The sequence below is a fragment of the Hyperolius riggenbachi genome, chromosome 4, assembly GCF_040937935.1.
Source record: "Hyperolius riggenbachi isolate aHypRig1 chromosome 4, aHypRig1.pri, whole genome shotgun sequence".
NCBI classification, from domain to species: domain Eukaryota; kingdom Metazoa; phylum Chordata; class Amphibia; order Anura; family Hyperoliidae; genus Hyperolius; species Hyperolius riggenbachi.
In genome coordinates this window covers 21,577,825-21,602,161 of record NC_090649.1, presented here as the reverse complement: position 1 = coordinate 21,602,161, position 24,337 = coordinate 21,577,825, and the positions used below count along the sequence as shown (strand labels likewise).

The following is a 24,337-nucleotide window of genomic DNA, read 5'->3' as shown; positions in this document are numbered from 1 at the left end:
AACTGGCAATGTACGCAATAGAGGTGCTGGCTTGCCCGGCAGCCAGCGTTATGCCGGAACGCTGTTTCAGTGCTGCCGGAGGCATCGTCACAGATCGGCGGCGTATCCGCCTCTCCACAGAAAATGCAGACCGTCTGACTCAAATTAAAATGAATCAATCCTGGATTGGAAACGACTACGCAACACTCCCGGACCCCAACCAAGTAACATGAACAATGAACATCTGTGATGGGTTAGCGTTTCCGGTCCCTGTTTATTGAACCTCTCATCTGTATTACATTTATGACTGCATGGCGACAAAATGCAAATTGCTATCCGCACGCTTCTTGTCCTCATGCAAGGCCTGGGTTGTTGTGTCTCAAAGCGTGGCCTTCTCCTCCTGCGCCACCCTCCTCCTGTTCCATCACGTGTGCTGCTGCTGGGTTAGCGTTACCAGTCCCTTTTCCTGGAACCTCTTATATGTATTACATTTATGACTGCATGCCGACAAAAAGCATGTTACCTGTGCAAAGAAAACAGACATTTCCCGCATTTAAAAGACAGTTTTCCCTTTGAAACTTTAAAATCGATTTTCTCAAAAACTATAAGCTCTTTTTGCTAATTTTTTTTTCCTCTTGTACCCACTCCCAAGGTGCACATACCCTGTAAATTTGGGGTATGTAGCATGTAAGGAGGCTTTACAAAGCACGAAAGTTCGGGTCCCCATTGACTTCCATTATGTTCGGAGTTCGGCCATGTTCGGCCCGAACCCGAACATCTAGATGTTCGCCCAACACTACACGTGACCCATTCGGCCAATCACAGCGCTAGCCGAACGTTCGGGTAACGTTCGGCCATGCGCTCTTAGTTCGGCCATATGGCCGAACAGTTTGGCCGAACACCATCAGGTGTTCGGCCGAACCCGAACATCACCCGAACAGGGTGATGTTCTGCAGAACCCGAACAGTGGCGAACACTGTTCGCCCAACACTAGTTGTAACCCACACTCAAACTCACTAACCCTTTCCCTTTGTTAAGGTAAACCTGGCTGACTGAAACAAAATGACCACAAGTATTTATGCTTACCTAGGGCAGTGTAGTCCATTGTGGTCCCCTCCATTCTGTCGTGGTGGAATCTGCAATCCAGCTGGATTGTGGTTCATGGCACATGTGTGGTCCCAGCTACGCACACCCCCATCATGATCCCATAACCAGGAGTGTTTTGTGTAAGTGCAATGGCCAGCTTTGTGAACTGTCAATGCACAATATGCTCCCAGCAACAGGATCACGTTCACAGGGTGCACACAGCCAAGAACGTGAATATGCAGTGGCCTGTGTCTCAGTCGAGTCGCTGAATTTACAGGCCTGACAGCAGCAACTGTAAAGGAGTCAGGAGGACAGCAAGGGAGCTAACGGACTACAGGGGGCTGGAAGATGCCCCAGGTAAGTATAAATCCTTGTGGTTGTTTTGTCTCAGGTACACATTGAGCTGAATACTCACCTGACAACCCAGGAAGATGGATTAAAGTGATGTACCTTGATGGCGAGTGTCCCCCAATCCATCTTCCTGCTAGCGGGTAAACGTTATGGCACACGACAAGTGCGTGTGGGGAGTTTAGTGATCATAGTACTTTGAGTGGAGTCGTCAAGGATCTTAAAGATCCGATCTGCTGTGACGGACGTTATCGCCGCACATCTCCAAACATCGCTCATTTAATCACACATCTGTACCAACATCGTGTGATCACAGAAACAATCACTTGTCACTCAAAAAATCTCCAGTCATTGGAAAAATTGCACATTTGGTATGGGCCTTTAAGCAATTCTGCAGTGAACCAAAAAATGTTTATTAGAAAGAGCAAAAACCAAAGGGTGGCTTAAACAGTATCCCATTGTTTTTTGCTCTCAAATACATGACTATAAACAGATACCTTAGATATTATTTGTATATAGATAATTCCTTAGAGGGACGCCTCTGCATTGCCCTGAAGTTTCCCATAGCTTGCAATAATTGTCGCCCATTTGGGATTTTGAAATGTTCTCTCAGGGAGGGGGGGGGGAATTCAGAGATTGCTGCTGTACAGAGGGATCACTAGCCTTCAGGCAAGGGAGGGGTGCGGATGGATGACGAATGGCACAGGAGGGTACAGATTCCTGTGTATGCAGCGCTGAAGGGGTAGTTATTGGTGAGGATGTTGTTAGCTGAGGTTGGGGGGGGGGGGGGTCGGCGGTGACAGCAGGCCTTGGGCGGTGAAAAGTACAAATGTATGTGTGTGGGTCAGCCTTCCATATCCCTCTTGCTTCATGTCTGAATTGATGCATAGAATGTTGGGGGGGGGGGGGGGGAGGGTTTGGAGAAGGGGGCCCAAATTTGCTACTTTGCTTGGGGCCCCATTTGGCCTTAATCCGGCTCTGGTTGGCAGGAACATTTAACAAAAGTCCCCTAAAAAATGCTCCCTCTGAGAAGAAAGGACTTGAGGTTCATAGGGATTGTCAATGAAATACAAGTGATTCTAAGTTGATGCCATATTATGCACATTTCAGCTTCAAAATGGACCAATCAGATTCTACTGAGTGGGATTTGTTTGGTCTATTTGCATACATTTATGTCTCATTGACCATCCATGGTGGATAAATGTCCTTCACTCATGGAAAGCTTTTACCCTCTCCATGCTCTATGCCTTCTGTGACTGGCATTGCGGAATTCAGCTATCCCATGCAGGGTACCCCTTCCCTGATCCTGGCGGTATGATTCCTTATGACTTTAGGGTGTAAAAGTGCAGGGGCGGCGCCAGGGGGGTGCAAGGGGGTGCTCGAGCACCCCCTAGAATTGTCCAAGCACCCCCAAAGCACCCCCTGGAGTGAACTGACTTCAGGCGTCTAAAAGACGCCAAGTCAGTTCACACAGCGGCAGCACGGAGCAGCAGGCAGGGCTACGGTAAGATGGCCGCCCGGAGCCCTGTTCTGCAGACTTCGAGTCTGCAGTGCATGGCTTCGGGCGGCCATTTTCCCGTAGCCCTGCTCTCTGCATGCAGGCAGGAAGTCTCATCGTGACGTCGGGAAGGAAGAGGATCGTGGGCGCGCGGGCGCTGCGCGCCACAATGAGGTCGGGACTCGGGACAGGAGGTCGGGAAAGAAGGTCTTCTGGCTGTAGGTGAGTAAATGGGTTTTTCTTTTCTTTATCAGGTGATGCTGATTGTGCATATTGGGGTCATATCTGCTATGGATTGTGCATATTGGGGTCATATCTGCTACGGATTGTGCATATTGGGGTCATATCTGCTACGGATTGTGCATATTGGGGTCATATCTGCTACGGATTGTGCATATTGGGGTCATTTCTGCTACCGATTGTGCATATTGGGGTCATATCTGCTACGGATTGTGCATATTGGGGTCATTTCTGCTACCGATTGTGCATATTGGAGTCATTTCTGCTACCGATTGTGCATATTGGGGTCATTTCTGCTACCGATTGTGCATATTGGGGTCATTTCTGCTACCGATTGTGCATATTGGGGTCATTTCTGCTACCGATTGTGCATATTGGGACCATATCTGCTACCGATTGTGCATATTGGGACCATATCTGCTACCGATTGTGCATATTGGGACCATATCTGCTACCGATTGTGCATATTGGGACCATATCTGCTACCGATTGTGCATATTGGGACCATATCTGCTACCGATTGTGCATATTGGGGCCATATCTGCTACCGATTGTGCATATTGGGGCCATATCTGCTACCAATTGTGCATATCGGGGTCATATCTGCTACCGATTGTGCATATTGGGGTCATATCTGCTACCGATTGTGCATATTGGGGTCATTGGACGTGTTTTTTGTTAAAATCTGCTCACATTACGTGTATTTTCTTGAGAAAACCTGCACAATTATGTGAATTTTCTGGGAAAAGGGTCACCAAAACTTGGGCCCTCTGTCTTTGCGTTGCACTTTTAAAGGGAACCCGAGGTGAGAATAATATTGAGGCTGCCATATTTATCTCCCTTTAAGCAATACCAGTTGCCTGGCTGCCGTGCTGGTCCTCTGCCTCTTATTCTTTCAACCATAGACCCTGAACAAGCATGCAGCAGGTCAGGGGTTTCTGACAATATTGTCAGAACTGACAAGATTAGCTGCATGGCTTGTTTCTGGTGTAATTCAGTTCACTACTACAGCCAAATAGATCAGCAGGGCTGCCAGGCAACTAGTATTGTTTAAAAGGAAATAAATATGGCAGCCACCATATCACTCTCACCCTGGGTTCACTTTAAATTACAGTTAGCCCCGCCCTCATCCGGTCATGACCACGCCCATTTTTTCGCCACGGCGCGCTTAGCGCGCCGCAGGTTGTAGCCACACCCATTTTTTGCCGCGGCGCGCTTCGCGCGCCGCAGGTCGTCAGCTCCCCCGGAAATTGGTCCAGCACCTGCATAGCACCCCCTAAAAAATTTTCCTGGAGCCGCCACTGTAAAAGTGATACAATTTTTTCATATGCTTTTAGACACTAAAAGCAAAAAAAAATAAAAATCATACCAGCAAAGAGTCTGCAGCAGCCCCAGCACTTACTCACCTCCCCAGGCTTCAGTGCTGCAGTTTACCCTCCGTCCTCCTGGTGGCGTGGTAACCCTATAGTGAGATTGCCAGCTGTCGTCATGACGACAGATGGCAATCTCACCAGGGGGAAGCAGAGCCTCAGAGGAGAGGAAGAAGAATGGCGGCCGACGTCACGATCCCCCGGGAGGTGAGTTGAAATGGCCACTGCGCGCATTGCTCTGCAAAGAACCTCTGGCGGCTACCCCGAGTGCAGGTCAGGGTTACCGCTTTGAGCTGCAGTTTTCTGCCCCGACTGTAGCTTGGGGTTACCGCCAAGGAGGTTAATCAGCAGTCATTCACAATGGGATCAATGCATGCACGTTCTGGACGTAACTCTCAAGTCCAGGGAACTACTCTGTAACTAATTTAGATGTGAGACTTACGTCCAAAAACCTTAAGTGGTTAATGTTAATGTGACTCTGCGGTGATGGCTCTGGTGTTCTCTTTTCTATAATTAGGAAATACTGCAGACAGTATCACTGCTTCTTGTCATCACCGTCAGATGCTGCTCCTCCCCTACTAGGTGTGGTCTGGAGGCCATTCATGATGTCCAGCAAGTGACGGAGCCCGGAGACCTCATGCTGGGAGGAATCATTCAGCTCTCTGCTTTTGTCCTTTATGACAATCCTGATCTTGTACAAAAAGGATGGACCATACACAGCTCCAGCCAGTAAGTTAAACAAAAATAGAAAAAAGAAATAAAAATGGTATATATATATATATATACATATATATATATATATATATATATATATATATATATATATACACACATATATATATATATATAGCTAGCAAATCATGTCAGGAACACTTCAACAAAAGTCCCCTGAAAAAAGCATTTGAGGTTCATAGGAATAGTGAGGACCCTTTTACCCTAAGGCACTTTTTTTGCATTGTGTTACCCTTTCTGCGTACATGGTATCGCAACAGCAACAAAACTGTATGGGGCCCAGTACACTACCTGCTTTGCGTTGCTCTGGAAGATTTTGACTTGCCGCCGACCCACTGCAAAGTTACTGTGTGACTTCTGTGGTGACGCAGAGGTGGTGGAATGGATGGAAGTCAATGGCCAATGCATTTTTTTTTTTTATGTTTTGGCTGCGTGCATGTGTGAAACGATGCAAATACAACTGGGAACCTGGAAATCCCAGTGATGTACTTCCTGTCCAGCACAGAGTACATCAAAGGATAAGGGGCGTGTAAGGCAACATGTGGGGGGGGGGGTAGTTTGAGGGTGGCGCTATGCATATCACCTTGTCAGCGCACTCTTCCACAGGGTAATATGAATCGATTGTTTTGGTGTTGCGAGGTGGGCGAAGGATTACACCCCAACGCTCTGGCCAGGTGTAAAACTGCTCTCAATGAAATACAACTGATTCTGAGTTGACGCCATATTATGTACTGAGTGACAGGGCTGTCCCCAGTACAGTGCTGCAGTCGATCGCAGTGCTGTGCAACAGGGGCGTCTGTGTCATTAGGCAACTATAAATTTTTGCCTATGGCGCCGTTGGTGGAAGTGGGCACTCTCTCGCTGCTCTGTGCGGGGTTTTTTTTCCCTTTCAGCCAGGTCGGCGCCGGCTGTGACAGGCAGCTCAGCCTGTGCCCGGCGCCGCCTACTGGTCCGCCCCCTTCCTCTCCTCCTCAGAGCGAGCAGCACGCACATTAGTTTATATGTGTGATGCCGCCGCCTACTGGTCCGCCCCCTCTACCCGCCCCCTCTCCCTCTCTGTGCAGAGCGTGCGATCGTCGCACGCTAGTTTGTTGACACGTCGGCGCTGCCCCTAACTCTGCCAGCCGCCTGTCACACGTGCTCGCCGCCGCTGCAGATAGATCGTCGGTCGGGGGATCTGCGCCCAGGGAGAGGAGTCTTCTGCAGGTGAGTAAATACTTTTCTTATTACAGGTTTAGTGAAACACTGCCCGCATTAGGATAATTTTCTGGGGAACGCTGGCCACATTACGATTATATCCTGGAGAACGCTGGCAACATTACGATTATTTCCTGGGGAACGCTGGCCACATACGATTGTTTTCTGGGGAACGCTGCCACATTAAGATTATTTCCTGGGGAACGCTGGCAACATTACGATTATTTCCTGGGGAACGCTTGCCACATACGATTATTTCCTGGGGAACGCTGGCAACATTACGATTATTTCCTGGGGAACGCTGGCCACATAAGATTATTTTCTGGGGAACGCTGGCCACATTACGATAATTTTCTGGTGAACTCTGCCGCATTACGATTATTTTCTGGTGAATGCTGGCCACATTACGATTATTTTATGGCGAATCATTGCTGCGTTATGATTATTTTCTGGTGAAAGATTGCCGCATTACGTTTATTTTAAGTGAATCATTGCTGCGTTATGATTATTTTCTGGTGAAAGATTGCCGCAGTACGATTATTTTAAGTGAATCATTGCTGCGTTATGATTATTTTCTGGTGAAAGATTGTTGCAGTACGATTATTTTAAGTGAATCATTGCTGCGTTATGATTATTTTCTGGTGAAAGATTGCCACAGGTTTTCTCGCCTGGAGTGACAAAATGGCTAGAGACACCCCTCCTGTGCAAAGCAAAATAGCAGGATTTTTTACTCCTAATGGCCTGCCAGCCACGATCACGGACTGGCAGGCTTATCTCGGAGCGGAGTTCTCCTCCCAGAGGACTTGACACCTTTTGGCGTTAGGCGGTCCTGTCGGAGCCACCTTGCGACTGCCAATTGGCATCCAATTGGTTGAAGCACAACTGTAGCAAAAGGTATGTGGAGGCTGCCATATTTAATTCCTATTAAACAATACCAGTTGCCTGGTTATCCTGCTGATCCTGTGCCTCTAAAGATAGCCACTAACGATCCAAATTCTAGCGAAATATTGTTAGAGGGATCAGATAAGTCTGATCAGAAGAAAAATCATTCACTACACCATCAGTGAACCAATCTTTGCTTCCCATCACAACCAACAAGAAAATCCAAATTTCGGTTTGATGAAAATCCAATCGGATGACTATGTTTATAATCACTCCTAATCGATTGTGCTCATCAACAGAGATTATTTACAACTAATCCGATCAGAATTTTTGATCACGCGAACAATTTTTCACTAAAAATTGGACCGTTAGTGGCCACCTATATACTTTTAGCCATAGACTCTGAACAAGCATGCAGCAGATCAGGTGTTTCTGGCATTATTGTCAGATCTGACAAGATTAGCTGCATACTTGTTTCTGGTGTGATTTAGACACTTCTGCAGCCAAATAGATTAGCAGGAAAGTCAGACAACTGGTATGGGTATAACAGGAAATAAATATGGCAGCCTCCATATCCCTATCACTTCAGGTTCCCTTTAAGACTCTGTGGAGCATCAACAAAACATTCTGCAGGACAAGACTGTGAGTGTGCCAAAAGGGTAGGATCCACCCACTCCTGTTTACTATAGTATGCAAACAACACTCAACCAGTCAATATCCAATAATTCATAGCTTTATGCAGAATCAGAATCATGTTTATTTGTTGAGTACGACTGTGTTGTGCCTGGATTTGGATTTGGCACATACAGGACTTGTGAGAAGTATGAGATAGGACACATAGTATTCGGTACTGCCCATCCTATGCCTTGCTGGTAGAGCTTCACTCTGCTTCTTCTGGTACTCCAGTTGTAACAGGCGAAAGCGGGAAAAAAGGGCGTAGGCAGCTAGTGGACAAAAAGGGCGCCGCCATTCACTCTCATAATAAATAACGTTTAATGGGCGCCGAGCAGGAAAAAAGGGCTCCGGAAATAAATAAAGTTTACAAACGGCGCCCGGAGATTTTTAATGATTTATAAGTGTGCTTGTGGTGATTTACGTTTATAAAATGCACCCATGCCGAATAACGTTTATAAAAATACTAAACATATTTATCTAATTTAACTAATTAAAACATTATTTAAAGTTTTATCCCTTACTGTTTGTAAAACATTATTATTCACAAAATAAAGCGATCAGTACGTAACGTAAATTGCAATATATTTTTTGCAGCCACAATTAGTAAAACATTATTATCCACATAATAAAGGGGGGGGGGGTCTTAGGTTTAGGCACCACCAGGGGGGTCTTAGGTTTAGGCACCACCAGGGGGGTCTTAGGTCTAGGCACCACCAGGGGGGTCTTAGGTTTAGGCACCACCAGGGGGGGTCTTAGGTTTAGGCACCACCAGGGGGGTCTTAGGTTTAGGCACCACCAGGGGGGTCTAGGGGTTAGGGATAGGTACAGGGAGGGTTCTGTGCAGTGGCGTAGCTAAGGAGCTTTGGGCCCCGATGCAAGTTTTACAATGGGGCCCCCCAAGCACTCTATACATAACAATTGATCCAGCGCACCAAAACCTGCCAAGGACAACCACAATATAAGAGGTGCAAGAAGGGGATGGAGAACAGCTTGTTAATGATTTCCACTATTTAAAGTATCTATAGAAGTGATTATTATGAGCACAGGACCAATAGAGAGCTAATACTGTAGTTGAGGGAGGGCCCTTTCGGGCCCCTCTGGCCCAAGGGGCCCCGATGCAGTCGCTACCTCTGCACCCCCTATTGCTACGCCCCTGGTTCTGTGTGAGAGTAGGCTTAGGTATAGTTTTAGTAAAATTTTAGTAATAATTACTAATGTTTTACAACACTTATTACGAACGTAGTTATATTTATATCATTGTTATAAAGAATATTTTCAGATTTTATTATAAGAACAAACCATAAATGAAGGTTATTCACAATAATATACAATTATAACAATTAAACATATATTATTGTTTTTTTAATAAACGTAATTATAAGTTTAACTTTTGAAACAGGGAAGATTAACGTTTTCACAATTGCCGATTTTATAAACATTATTTAATGATTTATAATTTTGTAAAACATTATTTGTAAACGAGATATAGCACACTATTTTTATAAAGCCTATTAATGATTAATTATTAATTAGCGTTTACACCCCGCACCCTTTTTGTCCGGGCGCCCTTTTTGTACGTACGCATCTGCTCCTGTAGTTGATTCATAGAAGCTGTTATATTTCTGACCACCTCTTGTAGATGTTCTGCAAATCATGGTCAGCAGTGCCACAAGTAGTCCACACCCCTGTCTCTCTCTTGCCTCCAGCCATGACTTTGGTGATGTCACTCTCTCTCTTGCCTCCACCCATGACTTTGGTGATGTCACTGCATCTTCCTCCCCTGAGGAGCAGTGGCCAGACTGAGTAACTCTGAGAAAGGAATATTTTTATTACTGGCAAGTTTCTCCTTCACTCTCCATGACCAGAGTCCCTGGAGGAACTGCTCCTTTAAATGATACCCGAACTGAAATGTGACATAATGAGATAGACATGTGTATGTACAGTGGCTAGCACACAAATAGCTATGCTGTGTTCCTTTTTTTCTTTTTATAGTTAAATATCAGGTATGTAAGTGGCTGACTCTGTCCTGACTCAGACAGGAAGTGACTACAATGTGACCCTCACTGATAAGATTTTCCCCTTTTTATCTCTTTCTTGCTCTTAGAAGCCATTTTCTGCTAGGAAAGTGTTTTATTGTTGGAATTTCTTATCAGCGAGGGTCACACTATAGTCACTTCCTGTCTGAGTCATGACTGAGTCAGCCACTTACATACCTGATACTTAACTCTTTCAGGCAGAGAAAGAAAAAAAAAAGAACACAGAATAGTTATTTGTGTGTTAGGCACTGTACATACACATGTTTATCTCATCATGTCACATGCCAGTTCGGGTATCCTTTAAACATACATTGGGCTTCTGCCGCACATGTCGCCCTAAGGTGTCTTTTCTTTTTTGCAGCTGCCATAATGTCCTGCAGTGCATTAGCAAACGGCAGCAATGGCTCCTCCTCCCCTTGCCTCCAGTTCACAAACGGCCTTTGTAATTTATGTAGAGACTCACGGTCACTAAAGATCCATCCCAGATATGTCAGTATCTCTTTCACTGGGTCTCTTTGCTCTGGAGGAGGATGCAGCACTGCTCATCATGTCTCTCCCTCAAAAGCACACATCACCACCTCTGGTTGCTGAACTGCTGGCACTACATGTGACTGAATAAGGCTTTTAAGGACCTTTAGGATCCAGAAGATTCCCCCTCCCAAGGTAAGTACCCCCTAGGGGCACTTTTGTTGCTTCAGAGTCACTTTAAAAAAGAACAACAGTGTAAAATGCTACAAAGTAAGGCTCTCCTACAATGTAAGACTCTCTACTATTGCTGCCAGGATCGGTCGGTGTTACACTTATTCACCCATAATTCATTAATGTTAGAAACTCTGCCCACTCCGTTATGGCAGTTTTTGTTTTTCTAAAGTCTTCCTAAGCTCTGTGGCCATCCTCACCTGGTTGCCATTGGCCACCCCACAGCTTGGCGGCTGCAGCCTAATTTGCTGCTGAGCTGAGGTCTTTTGAGGGCTAGCACATCGGTCTCCTGTGTTTTTTTTGTGTGTGACACTCCACAGCCCACTGACACCCAGAGCTGTGTGCACACTACTGCTGTTGCCTCATTCAGTTACAGGCACAGAATCACTGCAGTGCATTATTATTTCACTATATTCTGATAGTCCTATTGTATCCCTCTGTGTGAGACACTCCACAGCCCACTGACACCCAGAGCTGGGCATAATGTGATTTCTGCCCTTTAGGGATTAAAACACAACTTTGCGTCAACTCCGTAATATTCTGTGGCTCCCCCTCTGGCATGCCACAGCCCAGGTGTTAGACCCCTTAAAACAACTTTCCCATCACTTTTGTGGCCAGAAACAGTCTTTGTAGGTTTTAAAATACACTTGCCCATTAAAGTCTATGGCGGTTTGCCATATTCCCAATTGCTAACTTCCAGTCAGAGCAATATCCTGCCTCTATCTGGCCAGCAGACGCTTGTCAGCCAATCAGGTGCACTGTCATACACCCTTTGCCTGCTGTACCATACCTAGCAGGAATTACATAGATTAGCATTCAGGTGGGAGGCTTCGGTTGGACGCAATCGTAAATTGCGTCGTTTAACAGGGACGCCCCGTGTAGGCACATCTCCCACACGGTCCCCTCCCTAACCACTCACCTGTCAACCGCATCATAGAAGCTGCAAAAAATAAAATTTAAAATCACAAACACTGGTCCACATGACAGCCCAGGGGCCCCAGATCTCTCTCACTCACTGGGGCCCCCAAACCACCATGCGACACCTAGAGGGAAGTGCGGGCAAGCCCTGGACCTCTCACCTCCAGGGAACTCACCCCACCACCTCTAAACTGAATGCCAACTGCAACAAACACAATTGCTAACTTCCAGTCAGAGCAATATCCTGCCTCTATCTGGCCAGCAGACGCTTGTCAGCCAATCAGGTGCACTGTCATACACCCTTTGCCTGCTGTACCATACCTAGCAGGAATTACATAGATTAGCATTCAGGTGGGAGGCTTCGGTTGGACGCAATCGTAAATTGCGTCGTTTAACAGGGACGCCCCGTGTAGGCACATCTCCCACACGGTCCCCTCCCTAACCACTCACCTGTCAACCGCATCATAGAAGCTGCAAAAAATAAAATTTAAAATCACAAACACTGGTCCACATGACAGCCCAGGGGCCCCAGATCTCTCTCACTCACTGGGGCCCCCAAACCACCATGCGACACCTAGAGGGAAGTGCGGGCAAGCCCTGGACCTCTCACCTCCAGGGAACTCACCCCACCACCTCTAAACTGAATGCCAACTGCAACAAACACAATTGCTAACTTCCAGTCAGAGCAATATCCTGCCTCTATCTGGCCAGCAGACGCTTGTCAGCCAATCAGGTGCACTGTCATACACCCTTTGCCTGCTGTACCATACCTAGCAGGAATTACATAGATTAGCATTCAGGTGGGAGGCTTCGGTTGGACGCAATCGTAAATTGCGTCGTTTAACAGGGACGCCACGTGTAGGCACATCTCCCACACGGTCCCCTCCCTAACCACTCACCTGTCAACCGCATCGTAGAAGCTGCAAAAAATAAAATTTAAAATCACAAACACTGGTCCACATGACAGCCCAGGGGCCCCAGGTCTCTCTCACTCACTGGGGCCCCCAAACCACCATGCGACACCTAGAGGGAAGTGCGGGCAAGCCCTGGACCTCTCACCTCCAGGGAACTCACCCCACCACCTCTAAACTGAATGCCAACTGCAACAAACACAATTGCTAACTTCCAGTCAGAGCAATATCCTGCCTCTATCTGGCCAGCAGACGCTTGTCAGCCAATCAGGTGCACTGTCATACACCCTTTGCCTGCTGTACCATACCTAGCAGGAATTACATAGATTGGCATTCAGGTGGGAGGCTTCGGTTGGACGCAATCGTAAATTGCGTCGTTTAACAGGGACGCCACGTGTAGGCACATCTCCCACACGGTCCCCTCCCTAACCACTCACCTGTCAACCGCATCGTAGAAGCTGCAAAAAATAAAATTTAAAATCACAAACACTGGTCCACATGACAGCCCAGTTTAGAGGTGGTGGGGTGAGTTCCCTGGAGGTGAGAGGTTCAGGGCTTGCCTGCACTTCCCTCTAGGTGTCGCATGGTGGTTTGGGGGCCCCAGTGAGTGAGAGAGACCTGGGGCCCCTGGGCTGTCATGTGGACCAGTGTTTGTGATTTTAAATTTTATTTTTTGCAGCTTCTACGATGCGGTTGACAGGTGAGTGGTTAGGGAGGGGACCGTGTGGGAGATGTGCCTACACGGGGCGTCCCTGTTAAACGACGCAATTTACGATTGCGTCCAACCGAAGCCTCCCACCTGAATGCTAATCTATGTAATTCCTGCTAGGTATGGTACAGCAGGCAAAGGGTGTATGACAGTGCACCTGATTGGCTGACAAGCGTCTGTTGGCCAGATAGAGGCAGGATATTGCTCTGACTGGAAGTTAGCAATTGTGTCTGTTGCAGTTGGCATTCAGTTTAGAGGTGGTGGGGTGAGTTCCCTGGAGGTGAGAGGTCCAGGGCTTGCCCGCACTTTCCTCTAGGTGTCGCATGGTGGTTTGGGGGCCCCAGTGAGTGAGAGAGACCTGGGGCCCCTGGGCTGTCATGTGGACCAGTGTTTGTGGTTTGCCATATTCGCCTGGTCACAAACATTTTGCGGAAGTTCGCGATCGCAAACAGAAAATTCTATGTTCGCGACATCTCTAGTGTTAAGGACTAGCTCATTGTCTTGGAACCAATGGGGCTGTAAATGTACAGTAATCTTTGACTAATGAATGTAGTTGAGATTTGAGACGTGCACTTTTATTACTTTTAGGCCAACTGCTCATTATCTGCGGCATCTCCTGGCCTTCATGTTTGCTGTAGAAGAAATAAACAGTAGACCTGTCCTCCTGCCTAACATCACGCTGGGATACATGATATATGACGCCTGCATGTTAGAAGACCTAGCTGTGCAGAGTGCTCTGAGTATAATATCCGGGGTGGAGGAGGCCGTGCCTAATTACAGCTGTAACCAAAAGAGCAAAGTGGTGGCTTTCATTGGACACTTGGAGTCTTCACCATCACTCTCTATAGCTGGAGTAAGTGGGATCTACAAATATCCACAGGTAATGTGACTGTTATAACTGTATTATTGCACACTCACAGAGTTCAGACACACAGAGGTGGGTTTTCAGAGACGTCTCCCCTTTCAATCTGAGGGATGCCCAGGTTTTCTGATGGCACAAATGTTGAGGACTGAATTGTACTGGAATAGTCTCAACCAACTGTATAAAAAGGGCGCAGAAGTACTGAGCCTGGGCAGAATGCACCCGGCCAGGGGACCGTGCCCACGAGTAGTGTTTCCAGGATTGGGCATGTACAGGAGCTGCTATAAAAGGGAATCCAGGAGAATGGCCGAGAGCGGAGCTGTAGTAAGGGACACATAGGCTTCTAGGGGCTGGAGGAAGCCCCAGGTAAGCACATCTGCTATTATTGTCTTCACCTCGTGTATCCTTTCAGGGTATGCACCACCAGAGGGGGGTTGAGGCTAGACACCACCGGGGGAGGTTAAAGTTTGGCATCACTCTTGGGGGTTTAGGTTACACACCACCAGGGGATTAAGGTTAGGCACCACCAGGGGGAACTAAGGTTAGGCACCACTGGGGGGTTACAGTTAGGCACCACTGGGGGGTTAAGGTTAGGCATCACTGGGGGGTTAAGGTTAGGCATCACTGGGGGGTTAAGATTAGGCAGCAGGGGGGTTAATGCTAGGCACCACCAGGTATGATTAATGTTAGGCACCACAGGGGGTTAAGGTTAGGCAACACCTGGGGGAACTAAGGTTAGGCACCATGGAGAGGTTAAAGGTTAGGGAACACAAGGGTGGTCAAGGTTAGGCATCACGGGGGGGGGGGGGGGGGGGTGTTGAGATTAGGAACCACCGGGGGGGGGGGTTGTTAATGTTAGGCACCACCAGGGGGTTAAGGTAAGGCACCACCAGGGGAAGTTAAGGTTAGGCACCACTGGGGGGGGGGGGGGGTTAAGGTAAGGCACCACCAGGGGAAGTTAAGGTTAGGCACCACTGGGGGGGTTAAGGTCAGGCACAACTGGGGATTAAGGTTAGGTATCACTGGGGTGGGGGGGGTGTTAATGTTACGCACCACCAAGGGGGTTAAGGTTAGGAAGAGTAGCAAGAGTTAACTCATAGTAAAGTATCAGTAAATATTACAGATATTTTACTCTATGAATTAAGTAGTACAATATCAGTCAATTAACCAATATTTTATCGCTTTTTATAAAACTATATTTTATGGCATATCCTGGCACCAATTTTACTAAACCATAAGTTGAATATCGACTATGGTATATCTTGGTGTCCTTTTCAACATTATTATATGCATGGCCACAAAGATCCACCGAGGATTGCTCTTGCCCCTGGCATAGGGCTGTAATTGTACAATAACATGTGACTAGTAAATGTAGTTGAGATATGAGATGTACACTTCATTCCTTTTAGCCCAGCGGCTCACTATCTGCAGCCATGCCAGTTTGCAGCCATTGTTCTGGAGCCTGGTCATTTTGTCACAGGACATTGGCGTCATCTTTGGAATCCTGATTAGTGATGAGCAGAAATTATGCCTATGCGTAATTACACATTGTAATCGTAAAGCAACATTTCAGGGAAAAAAGTAATTAATATGAATGCTTACAACAACATATGAAATTAACACATGAATCTACGCCTAATTTATGTGTAATTTCGTGCCGAGTTTGTCGGTGAATAGCAAAGTCCCCATACATGCTATTGCTAGTGGATACAAGGTAAAAAAAGAAGTGTTAAATGTGTAAATAAAATGCCTTTAAAGAGACTCTGAAGTCACCCAAAAATTAGGTTTTTATTTTAAAAACCTCATTAACATTGTCCTGTCCTCACTACCACGTGTACCCCTGGGGCGTGTATGGAGCTTAGCAGGCAGATAAACACCCTCCTACTACTCAATAAATTGAGACCAGGTAATGATCTGTAGCTTTAATGAGCTGAAGTAAGTTGGTGTGAAACTGTAAACAAATAACAGAAAGGATGCAATAAGTACATGAACTGCATATAAACATATCACATATCAGCATACAGTAGATAGACTAGTGCACACAGCAACATGGCTGCATGGATAGCTGACTAGGCCTCACTATACAGAAAACAACTAACTAGTTGCCTACACAGAAATACACATACTGCATGCCTACAGCTAGTAATAATCATGCAGATTCATAAAAAACAACTAAAAAGAATGCCTTACCGGCTATGCAGCCTTTAGTGGAAGCACGGAGAAGATTCCTCAGCAGAGAGCATGTGAAAATGGCAGCTTCTAGAAGGCTACTCCCTTCTTGTCTGGTGCATGAGGTCACAGAGGAGGAGGAGTAACAGAAAGGCTGAACTTAACTTAGAACAATGTAATGTAGTGGTCAATAGGTGGCGCTGTCCTACCTCATTTTAACACAGGATAAATCCTGTATGGATTAGCACACATTTCACTGAAAGATGTCTGCAAGACATGACACTCCCCGTCTGGTATCAACAGATACCACTATCATTCAGTAGGGGATAATAAGAGAATGAGTTCACACACTGGTCTGAGAAACAACTTGGTCTCTTGCTGTCTGCAGACCTTTACTTCTACTTTGCGGACATTTCCGTCCTCACTTGGAAACGTCTTGGTGACAAGTCCTAGAGGCCACTCATTTCTCTGCAATTGGCAGTCCTTTAGAAGTACAACATCTCCGGGTTCAGGTTGGGCCTTGCAGTCTGCCACTTGTTCCGTGGTTGCAAAGTAGAGATGTATTGTTTCTTCCATCTGTCCCAGAATGTGTCAGCAAGGCACTGCACTTGTTTCCATTGACGTTTGTACATGTCTTTAGTGCTGAACTCACCAGGAGGAGGACTCACTTTCCCAGTCTTTTGGGTAAGGAGGGTTGCAGGAGTGAGAAGAAATGGTTCTTCTGGATCACTAAGAACTGGAGTCAGAGGTCTAGCATTGATGATAGCTGTGACTTCAGCCATGAAGGTTACCAGGCTCTCGTGAGTGAGTCTTGCAGTTCCTGCTTGTAGAAAGATGGAATCCAAGATTCTTCGGGCTATGCCGATCATCCTTTCCCAAGCTCCACCCATGTGAGAGGAGTGAGGTGGGTTGAAAGTCCAAGTGCAGTCCTGATCACTCAGGTATCTTTCCACAGCCTTGGCATCAATATTGGAAGAGATCTGTAGTTCTTTAGCAGCTCCAATGAAATTGGTGCCTCTGTCAGATCGAATGTGCTTCACAGGACCTCTGATTGCAATAAAACGTCTAAGGGCGTTGATAAAGCTTGAAGTATCCATAGATTCAATGACTTCAATGTGAACAGCTCTGATGGTCATACAGGTGAATATGACTGCCCAGCGTTTACTGTTTGCTTGACCGCCTCTAGTTTGACGTGCTGTGACGGACCAAGGCCCAAATACGTCAAGTCCAACATTGGTGAAAGGAGGATCCATACTGAGTCTATCAGCAGGCAGATTAGCCATCTTCTGTGTTTGTAGCATACCACGAAGTTTACGGCATGTGATGCAACTGAAGATGATGCTACTCACACATCTCTTTGCCCCAACTATCCACAATCCAGCAGTATGTAAAGCTCCTTCTGTAAACAGTCTTCCTTGGTGCTTGACTTGGATGTGGTAGTGTTGTACAATCAATCTTGTAACATGATGATGACCGGGAATTATCAGAGGATTCCTTTCATCAGGCTCTAGACTTGCTTGCTTAAGACGACCTCCTACTCTCAGGAGACCGTATTTGTCAAGGAATGGGTCAAGTTTCTTTAAAGAGCTGTCTTTAGGGATAGACTTGCTGTTAGTGATACAGGCAATCTCTTTGGTGTAGATTTCCTGCTGTACAGTGCGAATGATGAAGTTCTTGGAGTGTTGGAGTTCTGCTATGGTGTATACCTCTTGACAGTGGTGCCAACCTTTACACTTCTTAGCATCATTCGAATTGGTTCTTTGAAAAGATCGGGCTATGTGAGCTAGACAGGTAATGGCTCTAACAAGTGATTTCCAGGTAGAGAATCTCTTGAAGCGATGAGATTCAAAGGACTTGAAGAGTGTCACTGTGTGAAGTGCAGACACTTGTGGACGGATCTCAGTGTCTGAGTCTTCATCCACTAGTTCAAACATGTTGTTCTGGTGAACTGCTGGAGTGGAATTACACAAGAATGCAGGACCTGTGAACCAAGTTGTATTTTTGAGATGACTTGCTGCAACAGCTCTTGTAGCGTGGTCCGCAGGATTGTTGTCAGTGGACACATAATGCCACTGTTCTGGACTGGTGGATTTCCTAATCCGCAGCACCCTGTTGTTGACATAAACATAGAATCGTCTGGACTCGTTGTTGATGTAGCCTAAGACTACTTTGCTGTCTGTGTAGAATTCAGCCTTTTTAAGGTCAATGTCAATCTCAGATGTGATTAGCTCAGCCATTTCAACAGCTAGGACTGCTGCACAAAGTTCAAGTCTGGGTATCGTGTGCTCAGGCTGTGGTGCAAGTTTTGCTTTGCCCATAACAAAGCCAATGTGGCATTGTCCTTTAATGTCTATGGTTCTAAGATAAGCGACAGCAGATATGGCTTTAACTGAAGCATCAGAAAATACACAAAGTGTATGATCTTGGACATCTGTAGATGGCACAGGAGCATATGTGCGTGCAACTTTAAGGCTAGACAGAGCTGCTAGAGAGTTTCTCCATTCCACCCACAGATTCTTCTTGTCAGGAGGCAATGGAACATCCCAGTCAGTAGGTTCACGGGTTAAATCTCTGAGCAAGGCCTTACCCTGGATAGTGACAGGAGCCGCAAATCCCAAAGGGTCATATAGGCTGTTGATTGCAGATAGGACACCTCTGCGAGTAAAAGGTTTTTCTTCCTTGCTAACTTGAAAGGTGAAGGTGTCAGATTTTAAGTCCCAGAGAAGTCCAAGGCTACGTTGGACTGGTAAAGTTTCTGACCCCAGATCCAAGTCCCTTAGGTCATTAGAATGATCTTCAGAAGGGAAGGCTTCCATAACTTCTTTGCTGTTTGAAGCAATCTTGTGAAGTCTCAAGTTGGAGCAGGCAAGCATGTCTTGGGCTCTTTTGAGGAGACTGATTGCAGAGTCATTAGAAGGTAATGATTTCAAACAGTCATCTACATAGAAGTCTCTTTCTACAAACTGTCTTGTGTCCAACCCATATTCTCTCTCTCCTTCTTGAGCAGAACGTCTGAGTCCATATATAGCAACTGCAGGTGAGGGGCTGTTCCCAAAGATGTGCACTCTCATGCGATACTCTATGATGTCCTTTGAAGGATCATTGTCTTTAAACCAGAGGAATCTGAGGAAGTTTCTATCCTTCTCCTTAACAAGGAAGCAATGAAACATCTGTTGGATGTCGGCAATCAGAGCGACAGTGTCCTTGCGGAAACGGAAAAGTACCCCCAGTAGCTTGTTATTCAGGTCAGGGCCTGTCAGCAGCACATCGTTTAGGGAGATGCCTTCAAATTTGGCGCTAGAGTCAAACACTACTCTGATCTGACCTGGCTTCTTTGGATGATATACTCCAAAAATTGGCAGGTACCAGCATTCTTCAGGACCTTTAAGGGGTGGGGCAATCTCTGCATGATTGTTCTCAAATATTTTCTGCATGAAAGAAAAGAAGTGTTCTCTCATTTCTGGCTTTCTTTGGAAGTTACGTCTGAGAGAAGAGAAACGTTTAAGCACTTGTACTTTGTTGTTAGGTAGGCGTCTTCTCTGAGTTCTGAAAGGAAGGGGTGCAACCCAACTGTTAGTGCTGTCCTTCACAAAGTCTTGTTCCATTATTTCCAAGAATTTCTTGTCTTCAATAGATAGTGCCACCCGATTATCATCTTTTGACCTCTGGAAGACTGTGCATCCTAAGTGGTCTTGGTCACTGTCACAGGCATCTTTGTCACTAGAGACATCTGTGAAGGGACAAGGTAGATGGGAGGCACATGGTAGCTCCTTTATGAGAAAGTTGTTGACACATGGTTGGAAAAGTGAGGGGCGCCCACTTGCTAGTGTGCTTGTGAACATACTATGAACTGAATCTGGCTTGTGCACACGCCCTAGGCAGACCTCTCCTATTATGACCCATCCTAGGTCTAGCTTCTGAGCATAAGGAGCATCATGGGAACCATCTATTTGTTTTCTCACTTTATGGATTCGTAGGATATCCCTCCCGAGTAGCAAGATTATCTTAGCCTGTGGATCAAGTTCTGGGATCAGGTGGGCTATACGCTTCAAGTGTGCATGATGTAATGCGACATCTGGAGTAGGAATTTCAGATCTATGATCAGGAATCTGGTTGCACTCTATTAGAGTTGGTAAGGGCAAGCAGATGCTTCCATCTATAGCTTCGATCTGGAAGCCAGATGCTCTTCTCCCCGCCGTCTCCACAATTCCTGCACAAGTCCTTAGTGAGTATGGAGAGCTGGGGCCTTTAACATTGAATATATCAAAGAAGGTTGGGTGGGCTAGAGACCCATTGCTTTGATCATCTAGAATGGCATACATTTTGACTGCTTTGTCCCTTTGTTCTGCTGGGTAGACTCGGACTAGACACATTTTGGAGCAGGATCTTCCACCTGTGGCTCCTTTGCAGACCTCTGTGCACTGTGGAGTGACCTCTAATGTAACTGTAGGAGTGTCACCCTCCTCCCCGCCATGCTCGGTTGTGCTGTGAGTATGTTGTAAAGTCCATGGAGCTGGTCCAGGATGTAGTGCTGTGTTGTGATCTGTGCTATCACATTCTTTACAATTTTCACTAAACTTGCAGTTCTTGGCAAAGTGAGTGGTGGATGAGCAGCACTTGTAACAGATGCTATTCTCTCTAAGAAAGGCTTTACGTTCCTCAATGGGTTTCTCTCTAAAGTCTCTACATTTCAGCAGAGAATGTGGCCTTCTGTGTATAGGACACTGCTTACCAGGGTCTCTAACTTTGTTTGCTGCCTGGGAGGAGCCAGCAAACCTGTGGGGAGAGTCTGGGGAAGACAGTTCAGTCTTGTGAACTGCCACTGAAGCTTTGTGTGAAGGAAGACCTGGAACAGAAGTACATGTTAGTGCAAAATCAAAACTAGGATCATTTCTTATCTTAGCCTGATCATGTATAAAGTCTACAAACACAGAAAATGGAGGAAATGAAACATGGTATTTTTTCTTATAGTTAGAACCACATTTAACCCACTCATTTTGTAAGCCAGGGGTTAACTTTTGTACTATGAGGTTAACACCTCTGGCAGTGTCAAAATATGCAAGGCCTGACAGATCACCTTCAGATTTGGCTACCTGAAGTTCCATTAACAAGTCACTAAGTTCCCTGAGTTTCTGCAAGCCTTTGGAAGCTATTTTAGGGAAATCTTCTATCCTTTTAAACAAAGAGTTTTCTATAGCCTCCACTGAACCATAACATTCATCAAGTCTGTCCCAAACCATTTTTAGTCCAGCTGCTGGGTTTCTTATGTTAATGGACCTGATTCTTTTTACATGCTCAGCAGATGCAGTCCCTAGCCACTTAGCTAAGAGGTCCATCTCCTCACTAGGGGACAGTTCAACATCTTTAATTGTGTTCTTAAAGGAGGACCGCCAGGCCCTATAACTCTCAGGGTGATCATCAAACTTCACAAGTCCCTTGGCAACCAGCTCACGCCGTGTGAGGAACTTAACAATGTCCATGCTGGTTTGAGCAGGAGCAGGGAAAGATGGTGGTGTGTTGCCATAGTGAGAAAGTGGTGTGTAATCATACCTGTCAGTAGTCTCTCGTTTTGGTCGAAATGTCTCATACCTATTTGGCGTGTAAGGAGAAGTTCCTGGAACGTTATGTGCCGGTTGAAGTTCCGGACGTGGTGGCAGGTGCTCTGAAATCAGTTCATTTTCTATATTGACTTCTGGCTTGCTGGCTGGAGGCTTATTCTGGTTTTCTGTCTGGGCTGTGAATTGAGTTTGATGAGATCTGTCGATGAGGTCCCGTTGAGCATCTTCCATTGACAGGAAAGAGTCGATCATTCTGGAATGTCGATGGACATAATCTGAAGTGCGCTGCAGGGGATCCTGATGGGCGAGATCAAGGCTGGCTGGCCTGCTGTGTCTTTCGTCGTCTGGGTGGATGAGTGCTTCTAAGGCTTCTGCTTTGGCAATAGCTGCAGCAGCTTCCCTCTGTGCTGAGAGCTTCTCTAGTGCTGCTTGCTGTTTTGCCCTTTCAGTTTCAAGTGTCGCTTGTTGCAGCTTTAGCTGCATCTCTTGCTCTGCGAAGGCAGCACGTGCTTTTGCAGCTTCAGCTTCTGCGCGAGCAATGGCGGCCGCATTGCTGACTGATGAGGATCTTGTAGAGCGACTGACTTTAGACCTTGTCTTGTAAGAAGAAGTTTGGCTTTCTGACATGATGCTGCTGTTAAGGATCTTGACTGTGTAGAGACTGCTGCGTACTGATATGCACGTAGCTGCGTGGTAGTATAGCTGTCTCTGTAGTCAGTATCTTATTTTCCACTCACTGGGTAGCAGCGTTTCACTGGCTGGGAAGCTAGCCGGTCTGGTTCCACTCGCGGGTAGCAGCCGTTTCACTGTCCTGTCCTCACTACCACGTGTACCCCTGGGGCGTGTATGGAGCTTAGCAGGCAGATAAACACCCTCCTACTACTCAATAAATTGAGACCAGGTAATGATCTGTAGCTTTAATGAGCTGAAGTAAGTTGGTGTGAAACTGTAAACAAATAACAGAAAGGATGCAATAAGTACATGAACTGCATATAAACATATCACATATCAGCATACAGTAGATAGACTAGTGCACACAGCAACATGGCTGCATGGATAGCTGACTAGGCCTCACTATACAGAAAACAACTAACTAGTTGCCTACACAGAAATACACATACTGCATGCCTACAGCTAGTAATAATCATGCAGATTCATAAAAAACAACTAAAAAGAATGCCTTACCGGCTATGCAGCCTTTAGTGGAAGCACGGAGAAGATTCCTCAGCAGAGAGCATGTGAAAATGGCAGCTTCTAGAAGGCTACTCCCTTCTTGTCTGGTGCATGAGGTCACAGAGGAGGAGGAGTAACAGAAAGGCTGAACTTAACTTAGAACAATGTAATGTAGTGGTCAATAGGTGGCGCTGTCCTACCTCATTTTAACACAGGATAAATCCTGTATGGATTAGCACACATTTCACTGAAAGATGTCTGCAAGACATGACAAACATTATTGTCCCTCTTAAAATGCAGCAGAACCACGGCTGAAAACCCCCTCAATCACCCCAAACTCACCCCTTACTCGGCAGGAAAAATCCACGACTTTCTTGGTCATGTATTTTGCTGCCGCCTGTATGTGCATCAATCAGCGCATATCTCCGCCTCTCCCCCGCCCCTCTCAGTGAAGGAAGACTGAGAAGGGCGGGGGAGAGGCGGCGATCCTGGCTGATTGACGCGCATAGAGGCAGAGCTGCGCTGCCTCTACGTGGACGGGGCCCGTGATGTACCCCCGTGAGTTTGGGGTGATTGAGGGGGTTTTCAGCCACGGTTCTGCAGGGTTTTAAGAGGGGCAATAAGGTTAATGAGGTTTTTAAAGTAAAAACCTAATTTTCGGGAGACTTCAGAGTCTCTTTAAAGCCACCAGAAAGCAAGAGAATACTCAAAATAATTTTGATAGTACTTTTTCTCAGGTGAAGTTTTCAAAAAGACTTTGCAGTTTTTTTAGAAAATCAATTTTAAAAATACAAAGAAAAATGGTTTTTAAACTGTCATTTTTCTAAGTTTAAAAACCATTTTTCTTTGCATTTATTAAAATCAATTTTCTAAAAAAAAAACTGCAACTACATCTTTTTGAAAAATTCACCAGAGAAAAAAGTACTTTCAAAATTATTTTGAGTATTTTCTTTATTTCTGGTGGCTTCAAAGGCATTTTATTTATAAGTGTAACAATCTCGTCTAGGAGAAAACTCTGGAGAAAAAGTGAATTACGAATGGTCCAGGGGCCCGTATGCAATTTACTTTTTCACTTGCGTTTTCTCCTAGGCGAGATTTTCACATCTTTTCAATTAAATGCCTTTAGAGCCACCAACGAGCAAGGAAATACTCAGAATAGTTCTGGCAGGACTTTGTCATCTACGTGTGGTATTGTTTCAATTGCACAATGCTGAAAAGTTATTTGAAACAAAGCTCAAATATTATCTCCTGGGAGAAAACTTAGGTGAAAAAGTGATTTGTATATAATGATCTGA

At 45.9% G+C, this 24,337-nt stretch overlaps 1 protein-coding gene across 1 annotated transcript; it reads right to left on the bottom strand.

Annotated features, from left to right (window-relative positions):
- Positions 1–15,990: 15,990 nt before the first annotated feature.
- Positions 15,991–23,308, bottom strand: LOC137504570 (uncharacterized). The gene is made up of 3 exons (XM_068233151.1): positions 23,055–23,308; positions 16,333–22,815; positions 15,991–16,093 (listed from the first exon to the last, which is right to left on the bottom strand). The coding sequence occupies exon 2, from the start codon at positions 22,494–22,496 to the stop codon at positions 16,797–16,799; it is 5,700 nt and encodes a 1,899-aa protein (XP_068089252.1). The 5' UTR covers positions 22,497–22,815; positions 23,055–23,308; the 3' UTR covers positions 15,991–16,093; positions 16,333–16,796.
- Positions 23,309–24,337: the final 1,029 nt, after the last annotated feature.

What these genes read in the sequence shown, in the direction of transcription:
- LOC137504570 (XM_068233151.1), bottom strand. Translation starts at nt 22,496, where the DNA reads ATGTCAGAAAGCCAAACTTCTTCTTACAAGACAAGGTCTAAAGTCAGT.